Source organism: Schistocerca nitens, chromosome 4, assembly GCF_023898315.1.
Source record: "Schistocerca nitens isolate TAMUIC-IGC-003100 chromosome 4, iqSchNite1.1, whole genome shotgun sequence".
Lineage (NCBI taxonomy): Eukaryota > Metazoa > Arthropoda > Insecta > Orthoptera > Acrididae > Schistocerca > Schistocerca nitens.
The window spans coordinates 904,447,726-904,469,065 of NC_064617.1; the positions used below are offsets into that span (position 1 = coordinate 904,447,726).

At 45.1% G+C, this 21,340-nt stretch overlaps 1 protein-coding gene across 1 annotated transcript in view; it reads left to right on the plus strand.

The window, feature by feature from the left end:
• The window catches only part of LOC126253465 (beta-1,3-glucan-binding protein-like), a 117,129-nt gene extending 99,421 nt beyond the window's left edge, over window positions 1–17,708 (plus strand). Inside the window, exon 4 of the mRNA XM_049954820.1 lies at window positions 17,246–17,708. Coding sequence (XP_049810777.1) covers window positions 17,246–17,491 — 246 coding nt within the window. The 3' untranslated portion in view covers window positions 17,492–17,708. The remainder of the gene's footprint in view (window positions 1–17,245) is intronic.
• The last annotated feature ends 3,632 nt before the right edge of the window (window positions 17,709–21,340 follow it).

A 21,340-nucleotide genomic window follows, 5' to 3' on the forward strand; every position in this document is an offset into this window, starting at 1 on the left:
GCGATGTTTAATTTCCACGGGCTGCGTCTACTTCACACTAATTGCCGCCGCAGGGTGACGGCACAAATGCAAGCTGAGTGGTCCGAGAAAGCTGCAGGCCACAGTTCCGCATCCTGTGTTCCAGCGGCGAGAGAGTGTGTGACATAAATCCGGTCGATGCGACTGGAAGAGTGACTCGTGAAGTGTGTGAATCCCGGTCGGTGGCCTTGAAGATGTCCCACCATCTGCAGGTCTCGAATTAGTGTTGAAACGTCCCATTTTTAACATTTTTACACGACTGTGCTTAATCTGACACAATATTTTTAGCGCAACGCAATCTGACTTTCAATAATCTCTACAAGAGAATGGCCCTGACTAACATTAACCTGTACTTTTCACAAATCACTTACCTCACAAAAATCTTGGTTACTCCCACTACTGCAATACAGCAAGCGCCACTACTGCCAGCTAAATAAAAGATTCAAACTATGGAAGGCACTAACTACTGATAGGGATAGTTAGCAAATGAAAGATATTAATAGAGAACAAACAATGTATTTATAGCAGTTTATGACAAATTTCAAAACTCCATCTCTCTCCCCACATCCACCACTGCTGGCGGCTCACCTCCAACTGCGCAACGCTACGCGCTGTTCACAGCCAGCTGCCTAACACTACAATGGCGAGTATTACAACAATGCAAAGCAGCCACAGACTGCACACAGCACAGCCAATGATTTTCATACAGAGGTGGCGTTACCAATAAAAAAACCTAAACAGCCTACTTACATAGCCCCCATGCTCCCCACAAAAAATTTTACAAATTGGTTTGGGCACTGGGCAATACATATTTGTTAAAATTTTTCATAATCGTAATTACAATAACAAAGAAATCAAATGCACACACTTATTGATACAATGTTGGTCCAAAGCTAAAATTTTCTCACAGTCCATAAAGACAGTCCTGATCATTCATCACAGTAATTACAGTTGCTTTTCACAAAGTCTCATTAGTAAAAGAAATTGCACACAGAAGTAGTGGATTTCCATGCAGTCTTGAAGAAGTAGTGTTGTCCTTCCAACGGAAAGACAGTGCTGACTCTTGACATGCTGACAGGTAATGGGCCACAACAGAGCAAACCCACAGCAGAGTCATTTGACATTTTGAAGAAGATTGGTAGGTCATCACAGAGCAGACCCACTGTAGTCCTGGTAGAGATTACGGTACTGGTGGGCCACCAGAGGTGCAGACCCACTGCAGTCCTTGTAGAGATGACCAGCAGCCATCTGTTGTGACTGTGCAGGTGCACAATCACCATTGAAGAGTCTTGCGGATAATATAGCAAGTCCATAACCACCACTTGTGCACTCACAAAGTTTTTGGAATTGTCCTTAGAACCAGCAATGCTGTTATCCAGTCCCTTGCTGAATTAACACACGTGCAAACACTAACAGTCCCTACTTCTCACATATTGTCCATATACTATGACCAACAGAAATGTGTGCAGTGAAATGTAACTTACAAGTTAATAATACGATGAACTGGTGTCTATACAATTATAAATTTACAACATAAGAATACAATTACAAAGGTACAAAATACATTATTAAAGAACATAACAATACAGATAACATTTGTAGTACAGGCTTTACAACAGAATAGAAATAAACATATACATCAATGTTACAGGAATTATGAGATAAGTAGATACATAAAAGTTCAGAATAACTTTCGAAACATCAACTTCACACATGAGCATTAAAACAAAACAGAATAAATAATATCTAAGCATATTTACAAGTTAAATAACATATTATTAATACCAATTATATTTGAGGATAACAGTATTCCTCATCATAGTGAATAGTATTAGAAAAAAAATTCTATGAAACTACACAGAGACAGGAAGAAAACAAATACACAAGGGTACACAAACACATAGGGGGATAACACAATGGAAAGGACAGGGTTCGTTTTCAGTGTAACTTTTGGTACTGCAGTCCAACCCAAAACTTCATTCCTTCTTGGAGATCTCCCTTCATTCATCATTATTCCCAAAAAGTCCTATATAAACCTCCTTCCTGTATTCTATTCATATATCTTTCAAAATAATTATTTCTCATTGTACAATACTCATTTTGGCCCAAATCTTTTTTTTATATACCTTGTCAATACATTGCTTCCAATTCATCATAGTTAGTTTCTTATATAGTCTACCCCCTCTTAAGCTAACTTAAATCTACTGAGCTCAGATGCTAAACTAAGGGACGAGGCAATGCAGCAGCAGAAAAAAATTAACACAAACAGCAATGATAAAAAATACAAAAGGCAAAGCAAGCAGCATAAATTACAACTAATATAAGGCAATGAGCAGCAAACAAGAAAAATAAATCAGTAGTAGAACTGGCTTAGAAGAGTAACACAAATTAAAATTCAGTAGCACTATTCCTGGCAAACAGCATAACTTATACCTAAACATGACAAAGTTCAAGCAGAAAAAGTATTACACTAAAAATGGCCATGTCTAATACCTATGTCACATCACGATAACTTACTCTACCAAAAAAATTACCAAGTAGTTGAAAAGAAAATTATGTATGCAGTTCCTGTTACTAGTCCCTTCTTATTGTTCTTTCCATTCCAAGAGCTCCTTTTTTGAAGAATGTGGATCACAAAATTATTATTTAATAGATCTGTTGACAGAAAGTGTTCACATTAGCAAATGCATTTAATTTTATTTTATGAAACCAATGCTGCAAGACAGCTGGAAACCAGATATCAAATGAAATAAGCAACTATGTACAAAGTAAAGCATAAAATAATCATTCAGTAGTCACGAGGCATTTCATAAGTTAGTAGAAATTATCTCAATTCTCGTAGATAGACACTTGTCTCCTAATCAGGTGTGCAGATGTAAGAATGTTTCCAAGTTATTATTAGCGTGTCGTATTTACGATGCTTTCTTTCTTTCTTTTTTTTTTTTTTTTTTTTTTTTTTTTTTAACCACCTAATGGCTTTTTCTCAAGGCGGCTGGCACACCTGGCTGCTCACAACGAATTACGTCACGGTCACTTACCTTTCATACCGAAATATTTACGACAGCAGTTTCCGCTACAGTGGCAGTTTCATTTAAAAAATTTCACAGGTCGAGAATTTGCGTTACCAATGTGTAGAAACAAAATCTTATGAATATAACAGTGTCCAAAAATTTTCACCGGCATTGTGATACATTCACTCATTTACACACATTTCATAACTCTTAAAGTACGATTTTTGGTTTTCAACATACTTCTTATTCCTCATATACGGTAGCATCATCTTATTGATCATAAACATATCTCAACAGCATAGTACACATCGTCATCGTAAAAATATCATAACACATCAGTCAAATCTCAAAATCGTCGTAGCTTTCTGCAATAATTTCAAAACCTAAAAAAATGTTCTCTGCTCATTTCAATAGTGTCATCTACCTCAAACGTACCTTAAAAATCATGATCTCATACCAAATACATCATTCAAAGCTCTCATAGTATCACAATGGTTCCGAAAAAATATGAACAGTTCACAAAGTACTGACAAAATGCAATTTCATAAGTGTGAAGTTATTCAACTGTGTAATTACGTAAACATCTGTCACTAATGTAGTAAAAAAATGTTTGTTTCTTTGTTAAATAATCAGATAGCTGTGTAATTTATGTGTTAGAGAAATATGGTACCGATGTGTAAAGTTGTATAAGCAAATACCATAATAGCTAGGGCTCCTTGTGCTTGCCAAACACATGGTACACAAAGTAGACGTGTACCCCCCTGAGGATAAATGAATAATACCCTCAGGTGTTACAGATTACATCAATGGAATGAAATGTATCACGGAATACCTTTGTATCATTGTACTTCAAATATCTTTAAAAATAAATGTTTTAAGTACAAAATCAATCACTCAAATGCGTTTCCTGTAGCGCTAAATGTGCGTCTTGTTGTAAGATAATCTCTGTGGAAGTGTCGTAGTTATCGTCCTCTGAAAGCTAAGTTCTGCAGAAGTCAATGTACTTACCTCATGATAAACAAAAGTGAAATGCTTTGCGTATAGATATCTTAGTTATTACGCTTATTGTTGTGATGAAGAAAGTACTGTGCTGTGACGTATTGTTATGCCACAGAAAAGGCTGTCTCATTGTAGCTATACCACAAAAGTTAAATACTAAAACATGTTTTACTTTCCAGAATTCAGAAAAATTGTGCAGATATAAAACAGATACACTGCAAAAGCAACATTGTAAATTGTCACTCATTAGTACCGTCGTTATAACATCGTGTAGCTGTCACATAAACTAACCACTGTGTCATCTGGTATCTCACAGAAAGCACTTTAAATTCAGAATGTATTTTCAAGTAAACCAAAATGTTGCATTAAAATCTCATTATCAGTACCAGTATGTGTCCTAAGTATGTAAGCCTGATAGTCGTTACGTAATCGTGCAGCTAACAAGCAAGAATGTACAAATACAACACTGTGTCGTCTGTTCACTATAACAATACATTCATAATTTCTATTTAAAAATGTTCCCTTGGTTCTTGACTGGATATTTAACTTTAAACATTGTTGCATGTTAACAGTTTCGTAAGTCTGACGAAGCATACTAGAAATGTAAAGTGAAAAGTTATATGGCAAAGACAAAGTTAAAAAGCAGATTATTTTTCAATAAACGGTTTTACATGTGAAGGGTGGTGCAATCCTTTACTCTTCATAGTACTCAGAGTTTGAACAATGCAATTATCATGCGGTATAGGTCGTTAAAGAATACTGGAATTTTTCTCAAGGTTAGCGTCTATGTTATTTTTCTCGGAGCCAGCCGGCGCAGGTGTCTGCCTGCGGTGCGGGTCATTGTCTGTTTCTTTGTTGGCGCGCGTCGTTATTGGGATTAGGTGACCGAACTTCTACAAATTCGCCTTGCCGAGAGGGCCCAGCTCTGTTATAATCCCGCCAGTTCTGATGAAATTCAGGTCTATCGTTATGTCGGTAGTTTACATAGTTTCTTTCTTGTCGGTCATGTGGTGGAGAGTTTCTTCCTGAATCGTACCTGCGCTCTGAACTGTTGCGTCTGAAGTTATTCTGTCTCCCTTGATAATAATAGTTATGGTTACCATATTGTCTGTTTCTATGATTGTCTCTGTCATATTTATTACTACGGAAATGCGAACTTTCTCTGTAACTATTACTCTGCGAGTGGTTGTCATATGGGTGGTGTCTGTTTTGATCACGATTTACGTTGCAAGAATAGCCTTGACGTGTCCCAGTTAATATTTCTTTCATCACGGAATTGTGACGGATGTGACCTGTAATTGTTATGTTCCTGTTTCCGCATTCCGCGATTGTCAGTGTCAATTTCCAATTCTTGTAACAGACCCTGAAAAGCTTCAATGTCGTCTTTGCAACGTCCTGCTAAAATAATATGTCGTAAATGTTCAGGTCATTTGATTAAGCAAATGCGGATGAGTTCTGAGGGGCTGTATGGGTTTGACAGGTACTGATTCTTGTGCAACATGTTTTCAAAATATTTGACAAGACTGGAAAATTCAGATTGTTCGAAACGTTTCATCATTATGATGCTATGTTTTACTCGGTCTTGTGTAGCTTGAGACCAATACGCTGAGAGGAAGGCATGATAAAATTCTCCTTCACTGTGACAATCGTGAATGACCGATCGCATTCTTACAGCTGGTTCATTCTCCAAGTAGCCACACATAAATTCTAATCTGTGTTCTAATGACCAGTTGGGAGGAAAACAATGAGAGAATTGATGGAGCCATGCTTGTGGATGAATGTCGTTGGCAGAATTCTTAAATGTTTTGAATTTATGTGTAGTAATGAACAGCTTATAGTCAAAATCATCATGTCGGCGAGTCGCATGTCGGTCATTGTCACGTCGTTTCGGCGGCTCCATCCCAAAATTCGGTGTACCTTGCCAATTTCTTTCATAATTTCCGAAGTGTCCTGTGTTATTATTTTGTGAGTGTTCCATATTTCTAAGTCCCTCTTCCTGTGTTGGAGCGCGAGTGTCCTCTGAAATACGTAATTCTTGTATTACCTGTGTCAGCTGATCTTGTACTTCCCGGATTTCTACTTGGTGTTGCGTATTAATTTGATTCAGATTTTGTTTCAGTTTCCTAATTTGTTCGCTCTCTTCTGTGTCATTAAAGACTACCGGTTTTGTGTCATTCAGATTATCATCTACCTTCGTAGATAAATTATTTAGCTGATCCGAAAGTTCAAATACTTTCTCTGATAATGTACTAATTTCCTCCATGTGTCTTTCTACTGTGTCCTTTAAGTTTTCCTGGGTTTTTGCAAGTTGCGTAACCGAATCGGTAGATGCAACTGAGTCAAATTTAGCTTGCAAGGTCTCATGATTTTCATGAACAGTAGTTTGCAGTTCTTTTATGGCTGCTTCGTGATTCTGTAGTGCATTTTCATGACGCGAAAAAATAGGTTGGAAATGCTCACAAAGTTTTTACGTCATTACAGACTTTTTGACATTTCGATTCAATGTTATGTAACTCACTAGTTAAATCTTCACGTGTTTGTTCAAGGTTATTTTCCACTGAGTCTAACTTTTGAAGCTTTTGTTCCATTGCGTCTAACTGTTGCTGTGTTTCTCTGATTTTGTTCCATTGTGTCTAATTTTTTCAAGCTTTTGCTGTGTTTGTCTCTGATTTTGTTCCATTTGTTGCATTAATTGCAATAATAATGTATTAGTGTCCGGAATCTGTTTCTCTATGCTTTTTGGCAGTGCATTTTCACCGGCAACATTCACATTTTGACAAGCAGAAAATGTGTCTTGACTCATTTGAGAAAACGATGAGGACCCAAAACCTGAGTCTACAATATTTGCAAAATTGTGTCCTGTCATTCCCGATTCCTGAGGCGAGCTGTTGCCGACCGAACAATCGATAATGCTTCCCTCTTCACTAATTGTTTCACTGTCCACGCCATTGTTTGCCGCCCGCTCCATTTCCCTATGCACAATTACCAAATTACTACTTTGAACATCAGTTAATTCATTACTCGGTGGCGCTAACACACTGCTTTCGTTTTCACTGTCATTTCTCAGTTTACTTTGGAGCCTAGTATTACGTTTTTCACACGCCATTATTGTCACAGTATTTCACACGACAACACAGAAAAACACAATTTGAAGAGCAAAAATAGGGGAACACATTAACATAGCACTCCCCCCTGCGGGTCCGGGGATTAGAATAGGCCCGAGGTATTCCTGCCTGTCGTAAGAGGCGACTAAAAGGAGACCATCCCCCTCACGGGGGTAGTTAGCGCCTGCGTCCGGAGACGGACGGTTTCCCGACCTATAATCGTGGTCTTTTTGGTTTTTCACTTCTCGTTTCTTCATTCCTTTTGTTGGTTCCTTTTTTTGCTCTTCTCCACTTCACTGTCTTCCTTACTCTTTCCCTTGACTTCTTCTTGCCTTCTCATTGCCTTTTTCTCCTTGCCTTCTCATTGCCTTTTTCTCCTTGCCTTCTCATTGCCTTCTTCTCCTTGCCTTCTCCTTGCCTCCTTCTCCTTGCTTTCTCATTGCCTTCTTCTCCTTGCCTTCTCTGGTCTCCGCCTCGGCGTTTGAGACAGTCTGTCCTCTTTCTCCCTCTCTCTTCTTTTTCCTCTTCTTCCTTCCTCCCTGTGCGTGTCTGAAGGCCGACCCACGCGTTCGCACGCGTAGCCGGTGACGGGGTAACGCGTAAGTCCCCGCCCTGGGTAGACATGTAAGGCACGCGCGTACCCCCTGGTAAAGGCCAGGCCCGGGGAGGGGTGATTGCCTGAGCTGATACCTTCTGACCATGCCGATTGGTCCCTCCGTCTGTTTCTCGGGAGGTGTGACCTGAGGTGTAAACATTCACCTAAGGCGGGAGTGCCCTCTGAGAGGGTCCCCACAAGGAAGGAGCGCGCCATCGGAGACGCTGGCAATCATGGGGGATTCCTCCGCAATGGATTCTACTCCATCGCTTTCGACTTCGACCCACAAACGGAAACGTGACCAGCCAACAGTGACAAATATACTACCGCCTGCCCCACAGTTCCTCGTCGTTTCTCGATCTGAGGAAGGAAAGGATTTTTCCTCTGTCAACCCTTTCGTTATCCAGAAGGGCGTCGATGCCATAGCTGGATCTGTCAAATCTTGTACCAGATTGCGTAACGGTACCCTATTACTCGAAACTGAGAGCGCCTTTCAGGCACAAAAACTGCTTCGGGCCACACTCCTTTACACATTCCCTGTCCGGGTGGAGGCTCACCGAACTTTGAATTCGTCTCGTGGTGTGGTCTATACTAGATCCCTCGACGGCTTGACTGACGAGGAGATTCAATCTTTCCTCGCTGAGCAGGGCGTGACGGCTGTCCATAGGGTCATGAAAAAGGTCAACAATGACCTTGTACCGACCCGGACACTTTTCTTAACCTTCGATAGTGTTAAGCTGCCATCGCGCATCAAGGCGGGCTACGAGGTCATTTCAGTTCGCCCCTATGTCCCGACACCTACGCGCTGCTACCAGTGTCAGCGTTTCAATCACACTCGACAGTCTTGTTCCAATGCGGCTAAATGTGTCACTTGTGGCAGGGATGCCCATGAGGGTGACTGTCCACCTCCGTCTCCTCGTTGTGTGAACTGTCAGGGTGACCATGCCGCATCCTCCCGCGACTGTCCTGTCTATAAGGAAGAACGCTGTATCCAGGAGATTCGAGTCAAAGAGAAAGTGTCCACCTCGGCTGCTCGCAAGCTATTGGCTAGTAGGAAGCCCACGCTGCTCCCAGCGGGGAAATACAGCACTGTCCTCGCCTCTCCTCGGACTACCCGGGAGGTAGCAACCCAGACATGCGATCTGACCTTCAGCACCACGGTCGTCCGTTCGGCCAGTGCTAAGATCGCACGGTCGACGTCTCCTCTTCCTCCCATCACCCCACAGACACCAGCCACTTCCTCAGCTTCTGCTCAGTCGAAGACCCCGAAGTCAGATGCACGGGCCTTCAAGAAGGAACCATCCCGTGCAGACTTCCTCCGTTCCTCGACCTCCCAGCCTTCGACCGGTACTTCCACCAAACGTCCTTCTAAAAAGGCGCATCGGAAGCACAGTTCTCCTTCTCCGCCGCGGCGCCTTTCTTCTCCTGCGCCACCCAGCGGTTGCCGCCCCAGGCCGTCATCCGTTTCGCCTGGCCGCACCGCTGGTAGCCGAACATCTGGCCGTTCACCGGCGGAGGAAGCTCCCCCTCCCGGCCATCCTCCTGAGATGGCCGATGACCCTATAGACCCCATGGACGATGACTGTCTGCCTCCTGCTAGCGGCGGCAGTGCTCGCTCGAAGCCAGGCCCTAAGCGGCCTTCGAGGTGACCCCTTCTCTCATCTTCCTTTTCTTACGATGGCACTTATTAACTGGAATATTCGCAGCATTCGCTCCAACCGAGAGGACTTGAAGTTGCTGCTCCGCTCGCATCGTCCGCTCGTCATAGCCCTCCAGGAAACGAAGCTACGCCCATGCGATCAAATTGCCTTGGCACACTACACCTCTGTGCGTTTTGACCTACCCCCTGTGGTAGGTATCCCAGCTCATGGAGGGGTTATGTTGCTGGTCCGGGATGATATTTACTACGATCCCATCACGTTGCACACCGGCCTGCAGGCAGTAGCCATCCGCATTACTCTCCCCACTTTCACGTTTTCCTTTTGTACCGTTTACGCTCCATCGTCATCTGCCGTTACCAGGGCAGACATGACGCAACTTATTACTCAGCTACCTGCCCCATTATTGTTAACTGGAGACTTCAATGCCCACCATCCTCTTTGGGGCTCTCCAGCATCCTGCCCGAGGGGCTCCTTGTTAGCAGACCTTTTCAACCAGCTCAATCTTGTCTGCCTCAATACTGGCGCCCCTACTTTTCTTTCGGACACATCTCATACCTATTCCCATTTAGACCTCTCTATATGTACTCCCCAACTTGCACGCCGGTTTGAGTGGTATGCACTTGCTGATGCATATTCGAGCGACCACTTCCCGTGTGTTATCCATCTCCTGCAGCATACTCCCTCTCCGTGCTCCTCTCGTTGGACCATCTCCAAGGCAGACTGGGGGCTCTTCTCTTCCAGGGCGACCTTTCAGGATCAAATCTTCACAAGCTGCGATCGTCAGGTCGCACACCTCACGGAAGTCATTCTCGCTGCTGCTGAATATTCCATCCCTCACCCTACTTCTTCTCCACGTCGCGTACCGGTCCCCTGGTGGACCGCAGCATGTAGGGACGCTTTACGTGCTCGTCGACGTGCTTTACGCACCTTTAAACGCCACCCTACAGTGGCGAATTGCATTAATTATAAACGATTACGTGCTCAGTGTCGTCGTATTATTAAAGAAAGCAAGAAAGCCAGCTGGGCTGCTTTCACCAGCACCTTCAACAGTTCTACTCCTTCTTCTGTTGTCTGGGGTAGCCTGCGCCGGCTATCTGGCACTAAGGTCCACTCCCCAGTTTCTGGCTTGAAGGTCGCGAATGAAGTCCTTGTGGCCCCTGAGGCTGTCTCCAATGCCTTCGGCCGCTTTTTCGCCGAGGTTTCGAGCTCCGCTCATTACCACCCTGCCTTCCTCCCCCGCAAACAGGCAGAGGAGGCGAGGCCACCTAACTTCCGCTCCTCGAATCGTGAAGGTTATAATGCCCCATTCACCATGCGGGAACTGGAAAACGCACTTGGCCGATCACGGTCCTCCGCTCCAGGGCCTGATTCTATTCATATCCAGATGCTGAAGAACCTTTCTCCCGCGGGTAAAGGTTTTCTTCTTCGTACTTACAATCGCATCTGGATTGAGGGACATGTTCCCGCATGCTGGCGCGAGTCTATTGTTGTCCCGATTCCTAAGCCGGGGAAGGACAAGCACTTGCCTTCCAGTTATCGACCTATCTCGCTTACCAGCTGTGTCTGTAAAGTGATGGAGCGAATGGTTAACTCTCGATTGGTTTGGCTGCTCGAGTCTCGACGCCTACTTACCAATGTACAATGTGGATTTCGAAGGCGCCGCTCTGCTGTCGACCATCTGGTTACCTTGTCGACCTTCATCATGAATAACTTCTTGCGGAAGCGCCCGACCGCGGCTGTGTTCTTTGATTTGGAGAAGGCTTACGACACCTGTTGGAGGGCGGGCATTCTCCGCACCATGCATACATGGGGCTTTCGCGGTCGCCTCCCTCTTTTTATTCGTTCCTTTTTAATGGATCGACAGTTTCGGGTACGTGTGGGTTCTGTCCTGTCCGACACCTTTCGCCAGGAGAATGGGGTGCCACAGGGCTCAGTTTTGAGCGTCGCTCTCTTCGCCATCGCGATCAATCCAATAATGGATTGCCTCCCAGCTGATGTATCAGGCTCCCTTTTCGTGGACGATTTTACCATCTATTGCAGCGCGCAGTGTCCACGTGTCTTGGAGCGCTGTCTTCAGCGTTCTCTTGACCGTCTTTACTCCTGGAGTGTCGCCAATGGCTTCCGTTTTTCTGCCGAGAAGACGGTCTGTATTAACTTCTGGCGCTACAAAGAGTTTCTCCCACCGTCCTTACGACTCGGTCCCGTTGCTCTCCCACTCGTGGAGACAATCAAATTTTTAGGCCTTACCTTTGACAGGAAACTTAGCTGGTCTCCACATGTGTCATATTTGGCCGCCCGTTGTACCCGTTCTTTAAATGTCCTCCGTGTTCTCAGTGGTATGTCGTGGGGAGCGGATCGAACCGTCCTCCTTCGCCTATATCGGTCGATTGTCCGCTCCAAGCTGGATTATGGGAGCTTCGTATACTCCTCTGCACGGCCATCCATCTTACGCCGCCTCAACTCCATACAACATCGGGGTTTACGACTTGCGATCGGAGCATTTTATACCAGTCCCGTAGAGAGTCTTCATGCTGACGCTGGCGAATTGCCACTCACCTACCGGCGCGATATACTGCTTTGTCGGTATGCCTGTCGGCTACTGTCAATGCCCGACCATCCTTCTTATCGTTCCTTTTTTGACGACTCTCTTGACCTTCAATACGGGTTGTATGTCTCTGCCTTGCTACCCCCTGGAGTTCGCTTTCGTCGCCTCCTTCAACACCTTGATTTTTCACTCCCTGCAACCTTCCGAGTGGGCGAGAGCCGCACGCCACCTTGGCTCCAGGCTCAGGTCCGCGTTCACCTCGACCTCAGCTCGCTCCCGAAAGAGGTCACCTCCGGTTCGGTCTACCACTCCCGTTTTTTGGAACTTCGCTCGAAGTTCAACAACATGACTTTCATTTATACAGATGGCTCTAAGACCAATGACGGGGTCGGGTGTTCCTTTATTGTCGGGGCACAAAGTTTCCAATACCGGCTCCATGGCCATTGTTCGGTCTTCACAGCTGAGCTCTTTGCCCTCTACCAGGCTGTTCTGTACATCTGCCGCCACCGACATTCTGCTTATGTCATCTGCTCAGATTCCCTGAGCGCCATCCAGAGCCTCAGTGATCCGTACCCGGTTCACCCTTTCGTACACCGGATCCAACGCTCTCTTCAGCAGCTGGTGGACGTCGGTACGCCGGTTAGCTTTATGTGGGTTCCTGGCCATGTCGGTATCCCTGGGAACGAAGCTGCAGATGCCGCGGCCAAGGCTGCGGTCCTCCAGCCTCGGACAGCTTCTTGTTGTGTCCCTTCGTCCGATTTTAGCAGGGTCATTTGTCGGCGCGTTGTGTCGCTGTGGCATGCCGATTGGGCTGCACTTACCGACAACAAGCTTCGGGCCTTAAAACCTCTTCCCGTGGCTTGGGCGTCCTCCTCACGCCCTTCTCGGCGGGAGGAGGTCGTTTTAGCGAGGTTACGAATTGGACACTGCCGGTTCAGCCATCGCCATCTGCTGACGGCTGCGCCGGCGCCGTTCTGCCCATGTGGGCACTTGCTGACGGTTAGTCACATTTTAATGTCCTGTCCCGATCTTAAAACACTGCGCCTCGATCTTAACCTGCCTACTACTTTAGATGCCATTTTAGCGGATGACCCACGAGCAGCTGCTCGTGTTCTTTGTTTTATCAATTTGACAAACCTCGCTAAGGACATTTGATGATGTTTTTTAATCCTATGCCTGTCAGTCTGTCTTTTATTGTGTTTTCCCTTTTAGTTGTTGTTGTCAACTTGTGCCTCGCGGTGCATTCTTAGAGTAGTCAGGGCGCTAATGACCATTGAAGTTGTGCGCCCGAAAACCACAAAAAAAAAAAAAAAAAAAAAAAAAAAAATTAACATAGCACTGAAAATAATATCTAGTTAATTGCAGCTGCGAAATACTTGGTGCAAATCTACATGCATACCACAACTGTTTTACTGTACAACAATGAAAGACTGGAACTACAAAGGAGATTTTCTCTACAATTACGCGCTAGCAATAAACAAAAGCTACACTAATTACACAAACTACAAGAAAAAAATCAGAAGATTCCAGGTTCGAATCCTGGCAGGGTCGCCATATGAAACGTCCCCTTTTTAACATTTTTACACGACTGTGCTTAATCTGACACACAATATTTTTAGCGCAACGCAATCTGACTTTCAATAATCTCTACAAGAGAATGGCCCTGACTAACATTAACCTGTACTTTTCACAAATCACTTACCTCACAAAAATCTTAGTTACTCCCACTACTGCAATACAGCAAGCGCCACTACTGCCAGCTAAATAAAAGATTCAAACTATGGAAGGCACTAACTACTGATAGGGATAGTTAGCAAATGAAAGATATTAATAGAGAACAAACAATGTATTTACCTTGATATCATCATTCATATATATATATATCAGTTTATGACAAATTTCAAAACTCCGCCATCTCTCTCCCCACATCCACCACTGCTGGCGGCTCACCTCCAACTGCGCAACACTACGCGCTGTTCACAGCCAGCTGCCTAACACTACAATGGCGAGTATTACAACAATGCAAAGCAGCCACAGACTGCACACAGCACAGCCAGTGATTTTCATACAGAGGTGGCGTTACCAATAAAAAAACCTAAACAGCCTACTTACAGTGTCTCGAGTTCCGGGTACGGATTATGTCGTGGGAGTTGGTCTCTGGGTGGCGGTACGCAATTGCAGTCACCTCCAAACACCAGATGCTCGTGACGCCCTTGGAAGAGCGGGGCGGCGTCTTCCGTAAAGAATCGTGAACGTTCGCGACGTTTGTCCGTCCCGGAATGTGTGTAGATATTGATAAGGCGTACACCTAGTACTGTGAGTGCCGTTCCTCTTGCCCCGGGCAGAAAGAGGATATCATCCGCCACTATCCCTTCCCGAAGAAGAACAGCGACACTCCTGCCTGTGAAGGAAGCTGGAGAGACGCAAGCATTGTAACCGTACATGCCGGGGAAGTCGTCGACGTATACTTCCTGGAGAGGGGCTATATTGATGGAAGCAGAATTCAACTTATCTTGAAGCAAGGATAACTTAGCGCGCGTCCCTATATTGTTGATGTTTATAGTCGCAACGTGATAAGTTTGAGGTTTATCCATATCACCCGTGTTGGCCATCAATACCCTTGTGAGGCTGTCTCGTCACTGTATCTGATGGCGAGAAAGGATCAACACTGGTGGGGTAAATTCCCGCGCGTGTCGTCCGACAAGATGGGCAAGGAGTTTTCCTCACTGTCATCCGCTCAGACGCCATGAAATACCATCGGCTGTTCGTGGCTGCTGCGGCACTCTGCGCTGACTCCATCGGCTCTACTGGCTGGGAATCGGCGGCGGCTGTGTGGTTGTGATCCTGCTGTCCTGTGGGGTCGGAGGACTGAAGCTGTCAGCATGGCGATCTGTTGGGTGGGATGCTACTGCGGCCTCTGTACCGCCGGTACCGTCGTTGGAGTGACCACAGTCCATGTCAGACGATCGCTGCAAACACTCGTCCGATGGAGCACGCCGCCGTCTCTTGTGTTTCCGCGGGGAACGCTGTTTACGGACGTGTGTTTCAGTATCCGAATGTGGGTGGATTTCTTCAGCTGCTCCGGTGTCTGGTAGAAAAGCCGCTGTCGGCACAACCCGTGGGTCAATTTACATCCTGGCATCCATGCCTTCTTGCATGGTCGGTCGGTGATTATCTTCAGGTGGGGGCGCCGTTGTAGAGTCCGGATCCGGTACTGCAGAATCCATCATGGTCTCGCTATCGGGGGCGACTATCGGACTAATGTGGTCAGCATCGGAAAGGGTTGCTGCCCGTGCAACCTCGGCATAATTCAGAGGAAGGGTCGTCACCGTAGAAGAGGTCATAGATTCACCTGTCGGGATTTGAGTAAGCCATCGTCGGAGACAATCCGACAGGACGTGCCCTTCTTGGCCACAACAGGAGCAAGTGCGTGGCTGACCGTCATACATAATGATGGCCCTACATCCGCCGATGACAAGATATAATGGTACTTGTTTGGTCAGTTCAATATTGATCTGTCGTACCCCATTAAGAACGGGGTACGTGGTAAAGGTGGTCCATTTTTCGGCCATATGGCTGACCACTGCCGTAATGCTGGAAAGCCGCGGTGACTACGTCCGGTGGTACTTCGAAAGGGAGTTCGAAAACGCGTATCGTACGGAGGCCAAGCCCCGCGTGATCGATAGAGACCGCCCCATTGTGGCCATCAGAATGTTTGAATTTAAGATCGTTCGCATGTGCGCGCACAATGCTGTTGCATACCTCGTCACTTACTAACTCGACGTAGACAACACTGCTCGTGATAGAGAGGTGGATACCAATTATGTCCCGCAGTTCAATTTTAACGTCGTCCACTTCAAAAGATCGCGGTCGTGCATGATCGGGTTGAAAAGTGATCTTGATGCTGGTTTGTCTGTGTGAATGTGCCATGTTGCGTCGGTAGTGATGGACTCTAAATTAGCGACAACGAAGTAGTAAACAACTACGGGCACTCGCGATCGCGCGGACGGGACGTAAACAGGACGTCCTCGGAAAGCAGACTGACCACTTGACCACGACGCCGTAGTTCCGCCACTGTGCTCGTTGCTCTCTATCAGGCTGTTCAGTATATCCGCCGCCATCGTCATTCTCCCTGTGCCATCTGCTCTGATTCTTTCAGCGCCATTCAGAGTCTCCGTGACACATATTCGGACCACCCTCTCGTGCAACGAATTCAACGGCCCCTTCTGGGCGCTAATGACCATTGAAGTTGTGCGCCCTGAAACCACAAAAAAAGGCCCCTTCAGTCGCTAGCTGATACCGGCGCTCGTGTCCTTTTTTGTGGATTCCTGGCCACGTTGGTGTGCCTGGGAACGAAGCTGCTGATGCTGCGGCCGAGGCTGCTGTCCTCCTGCCTCGGACAGCTTCCTTTTGTGTCCCATCAACTGATTTTAGTGGGGTTCTTTGTCGGCGCGTTTCATCATTGTGGCATGAAAATAAGCTTACGGACATCAAACCGATCCCGACGGCTTGGACGACCTCCTCACGTCCTTCCCGGTGAGAGGACGTCATTTTGGCCAGGTTGCGGATTGAGCATTGCCGATTTAGCCACCGCTACCTGTTGTCCAGTGACCCCGCCCATCAGTGCCCCTGTGGTCATCCATTGACGGTGCGTCATATTTTATTGACTTGTCCCCGTTTTATTCACTCTCGTGTTGTCCTGTCTGCCGTCTACCTTACAGGAACTTTTAGCTGATGACGCTCGAGCAGCTGCTCGTATCCTTAGTTTTATTACATTGACGGACTTGTCCAAAAAGATCTAACTCTTTTATTTTGTTTATTTGCGTCTTTGTGAGTACTTTCAGGTGTTGCCCCCTTGCGTTTTTCTACGTTGTTAGTGCAGTAACGTTTGAGACTGGGCTCTAATGACCTACTTGAGCGCCCTAAACAAAAAAACAAAAAAACTGTTTGGACCGTTCACTGTTTTTTTTTCACAGTTCAGTACACCTTCTTCCTGCTTTCACGCTTGATGTGTGTTCAGTATTTGATGGGCTATTCGCTGGACCATCTTACCACAAAATCTGAGGGGGGTGTGAGGGGGAGTTTACCCTCTTGTAAGCTCGTTTTGAAACTGGAACTTGTATTATGGACAGTCTGTACAACTGGTGTTTTCTATGCAATTGGACTGCACCGCTTTCACGACTATTACCGAGCAACAACCCTTTCTTTCTTCTACATGTAGTTGTTCCCAACCTGTCACTGACTCGTTGCTACGAGTCTGGTGCATCCCACTGGGGTGAGAGTTGTGATGTGTGTTGTTTGTGTGTGGCCAGAGGTGCGAGGAGCCTGAGCTGGCGCGTCAGGAGCTGCAGCAGTCGCGGCAGCTGCACGCGCTGCGGGTGATGCACGAGGAGGAGCTGCACAGGCTGCGGCTGCAGAACCAGGAGGCGCTGCACCAGGAACGGCTGCGGCTGCTGCGTGACGGCTGCGCGGTCCAGCCGCGGGCCGAAGCCGCTGCCGGCGCGACCACTCCCGAGAACGCAGTCTGGCGCAGCCGCCGCGGCCAGCCGCCGTCCTAGACATACGCCACGCCACACACTGGCCAGCTCTCAAAACAAGTCTCTCACCCCTCCACCAAAGGGCTCAACTCCACCAGCTGCTCCAGTTCACGTGCATGACAACCATTCGGGTGAAACTGCCAGTGCAGTAGGGACGGACGATATTTAACGTAGCGATGAACATAACACTGTTACTGAATCATACTTAAGCAAATAATACGTTAAATTTTTAATACGATTATAGAAAAGTGGGTTTTCACCTTTCGCATCATTTTTGGACATCAATGAGAAAACTACTGTTTCTATTCCAGTACTCTTGGTCCTGCAGTTCAAATCAGGAACATCCAACCTCAGGCTTCAGTCCTGCAACTTGTTACAACGTCGTGTGCAGACTCGTTGCACCACGGAAGCAGTGCAACCGTTCCAACCTGGAAGCCGTAACACCTTTTCAGTTCGAAGAGTAAAATATTTCCTATAGGCAGTGCTCAACACAATTGTTTTATAGATGGGCGTCACAGAACTAACAAAAGTTGTTTTATTGAATTCTGTTCACAGGCGACTAGACTGAATTTTCTTGTCGAGAAATCTGGAGAGGTCTATTTTACTCACTAAAAACTTTCTAAAGGCAGGATCGCATAAATATTTCCTTATTTACAGCACTCAGTTTCTATAGACTTTGCGATACGTTCGGGTCTTCAAAAAATTTTATTATAAAACGTGTTCATTTTTTCCGAAACCTCTCGCCAAGCTGACATGTTTGTGGATAAAATGTAGCCCGTTATACAAAGGTTTTTCATATATAAAACATTTAAAATGAAAATGCGCACTGTACACATGGCCATGTCCATATATTAAGTGCTGACAGGCGATTGTTCTCTCATAAAACTCATACAGTATACAATAAAATGTACAGTAGCACATCTGTTAACGTAAGCTGGACATTTTCTAATCATTGCAGATCCACCTTAAAACAGTCTTATAACAAAAGATTTTGAAGACTGAAAGTTTTTATCAAAGACAACTAGTTTGTGACCATCTTCAACACATAAAGACTACATCAAGTTTATGGAAGGTTCTCTGTCATCAGATAGTTGGTATTCTTTGACCAGACAGTAGGTGTAACACGGTAACTGACTGTCGGCTTCTGCACTTGTTGATGGCCCATGGAAAAGATAGTACACGAATGAGCACATAACAGAGGCCGTAGCTAAAAGCAAGCATGCATTTCGCGCCGGGCAACCGTCTTTAAACTTAATGAAGCGTTGATTTGAAACTCACTGTCTGTGAATAACATACTCATTTCAGAACAGCTTTCAGTGGTTCCATGATGCCATTCCTTATTTCAAAGTGCATTGTGCGATCTCGACTGCAGTCCCTTTCTCTCGTCTTATGCACATGTTATACAGTAAGGAAGTATAGAATTTTTACATTAATTTTTTTGTTACGAGTGGTTGTCAACAAAGGATAAAGGAAATCTTTAGCTGTGGATGTATTTTTCTGAAAGAGACAAAAGTAAAACTACACGTGCATTATTTATGATCAAGCGTTGTGTAAAAACTATTGTGAGTAACCAGACAAAACATTTGGAAAGAAATAAAGCACCAGTTTGTCATTCACAATATTGTCGCTGTACTCACGTAAGAAGCATGCGGAAAATGTTCTGTTTTTAAATTTTAAGCTGAACTTTGGATTAAGCAAGGATACATTGTCTAATAGAAATGCAAATCAAAAATTGTATCGTTTTGTTTTTGAGTCATCAGCTTTGAAATTGTATGAAGCTACCTGCCCCGAGTTCCTCTCCTATGCCAACCTCTTCATCTCAGAGTAGCACTTACACAAACTACGTCCTCAATTATTTGCTGGATGTATTCAGTCTGTTTCCCTTTACAGCCTTTACCCTCTATAGTCCCTCTAGTACCGTGGAAGTTATTCCCTGATGTCTTAACAAATTCCCTGTCATCCTATCACTTCTTGTCACTCTTTTCCATATGTTACTTTCCTCGCAAATTCTCCGGAGAAACACCTCACTCCTCACCTTATCATTCCACTCAATTTTCAACATTCTTCTACAGCACATCTCAAATTTTTCGATTCTATTCTTTTCCAATTGTCCACGTTTCACAACCATACAATGCTCCAAACATACTCTGAAGAGTCTTTCTCAAATTAAGAGTTATGTTTGATAATAATAATAGACTTCTCTTGTCCAGGAACTCCCTTTCTGCCAGTGCTAGTCTGCTTTTTGTGTCGTCTTTGCTCTGTCATGGGTTATTTTGGTGCCTAGCTAGCAGTATTCCTTAGCTTCGTCTACTTCGTGTCCCCAATTCTGGTAAGTTCATCGCTGTTCCCACTCCTGCCACTTTCCATTACTTTTGTCTTTCTTCTGTTTACTCTCAATGCATAATCTGTACTCATTAGACTGTTCATTCCATGCATCACATCCTCACTTTCACTCAGGAGAGCAGTGTCTCAGCGAATCTTAACTTTGATATACTTTCACGTTGAATTTTAATTCCATTCTTGAACCTTTATTTTATTTCTTTCATTACTTCCACACTGCATAGATTGAACAGCAGGGACGAAAGACACCATTTGTAATACCTGCACTTCGGTCTAGGTCTTCAACTCTTACTGTTTCCTCTTGGTTCTTGTACGTATTGTATATTACCGGTCTTTTTTTTATAGCTTACCCATATTTTGCTCAAGATTTAGAACACCTCACACCATTTTACATTGTAAAACGCTTTTTCCAAGTAGACGAACCCTATGAACGTGTCTTGATTTTTCTTCACTCGTGCTTCCATTATCAACCGCAACGTCATACTGCCTCTCTGGTGTCTTTGCATTTCTTAAAGCCAAACTGATCATTTAACAGATGCTCAATTTTCTTTTTCATTCTTCTGTGTATTATTATTATTGTCAGCAACTCGGATGCATGAGCTAATAAGGTGATTGTGCAGTTATTCTCGGACTCGTCAACTCTTGCTACCTTCGGAATTGTGTGGATGATGCTTTTCCGAACATCTGACAGTAAATCATCAGACTCTTACATTCTTCATACTTAGGTGAAGCCGGCCGAAGTGGCCGAGCGGTTCTAGCCGCTACAGTCTGGAACCGCGCGACCGCTACGGTTGCAGGTTCGAACCCTGCCTCGGGCATGGATGTGTGTGATGTTCTTAGGTTAGTTAGGTTTAAATAGTTCTAAGTTGTAGGGGACTGATGACCTCAGAAGTTAAGTCCCATAGTGCTCAGAGCCATTTGAACCATTTTTGAACCACGGTGCATAGTCCTTTTGTTGCCACTTCCCCGAGTGATTTTAGAAACTCCGATAGCGTGTTATCAATGCTTTCCACCTTATTTGTTCTTAAATCTCGCAAAGCTCTTCTAAATTTTGTTTCTAATATTGGATCACCTATCTCTTCCATATCGACTCCTGTTTCTTCTTCAATCACATTACAGAAGTCTTTATCCTCGTAGAGGCCTCCAATGTACTCTTTTCATCTATCCGTCTCTCCTCCGCGTGGGATTCCCATAGCACTCTTAATGTTACAGCCTTTGCTTTTTTCACCGAAGGTTGTTTTGACTTTTCTGTATGCCGAGTCAGTCCTTCGGATAATCAGTCCTTTTCATTTCTTCATATTTTTCATGTAGTCGTTTCGCCTTAGCTTCCACGCACATCCTTAACCAACCGTAATTGTCAGTAGCAGAATGGTCAACACGGCAGACCCTCATGGGTTGAATCCGGGTTCTATTCCTGGTAACGCCAAGGATTTCTTCTTCGTGGGGGGCGAGTGGGTTGCACTCAACCTCGTGATGTCAATTGTGGAGCTACCTAATTGGGCGGTAGCGGCTCAAAGGTCGGAAAGTCTA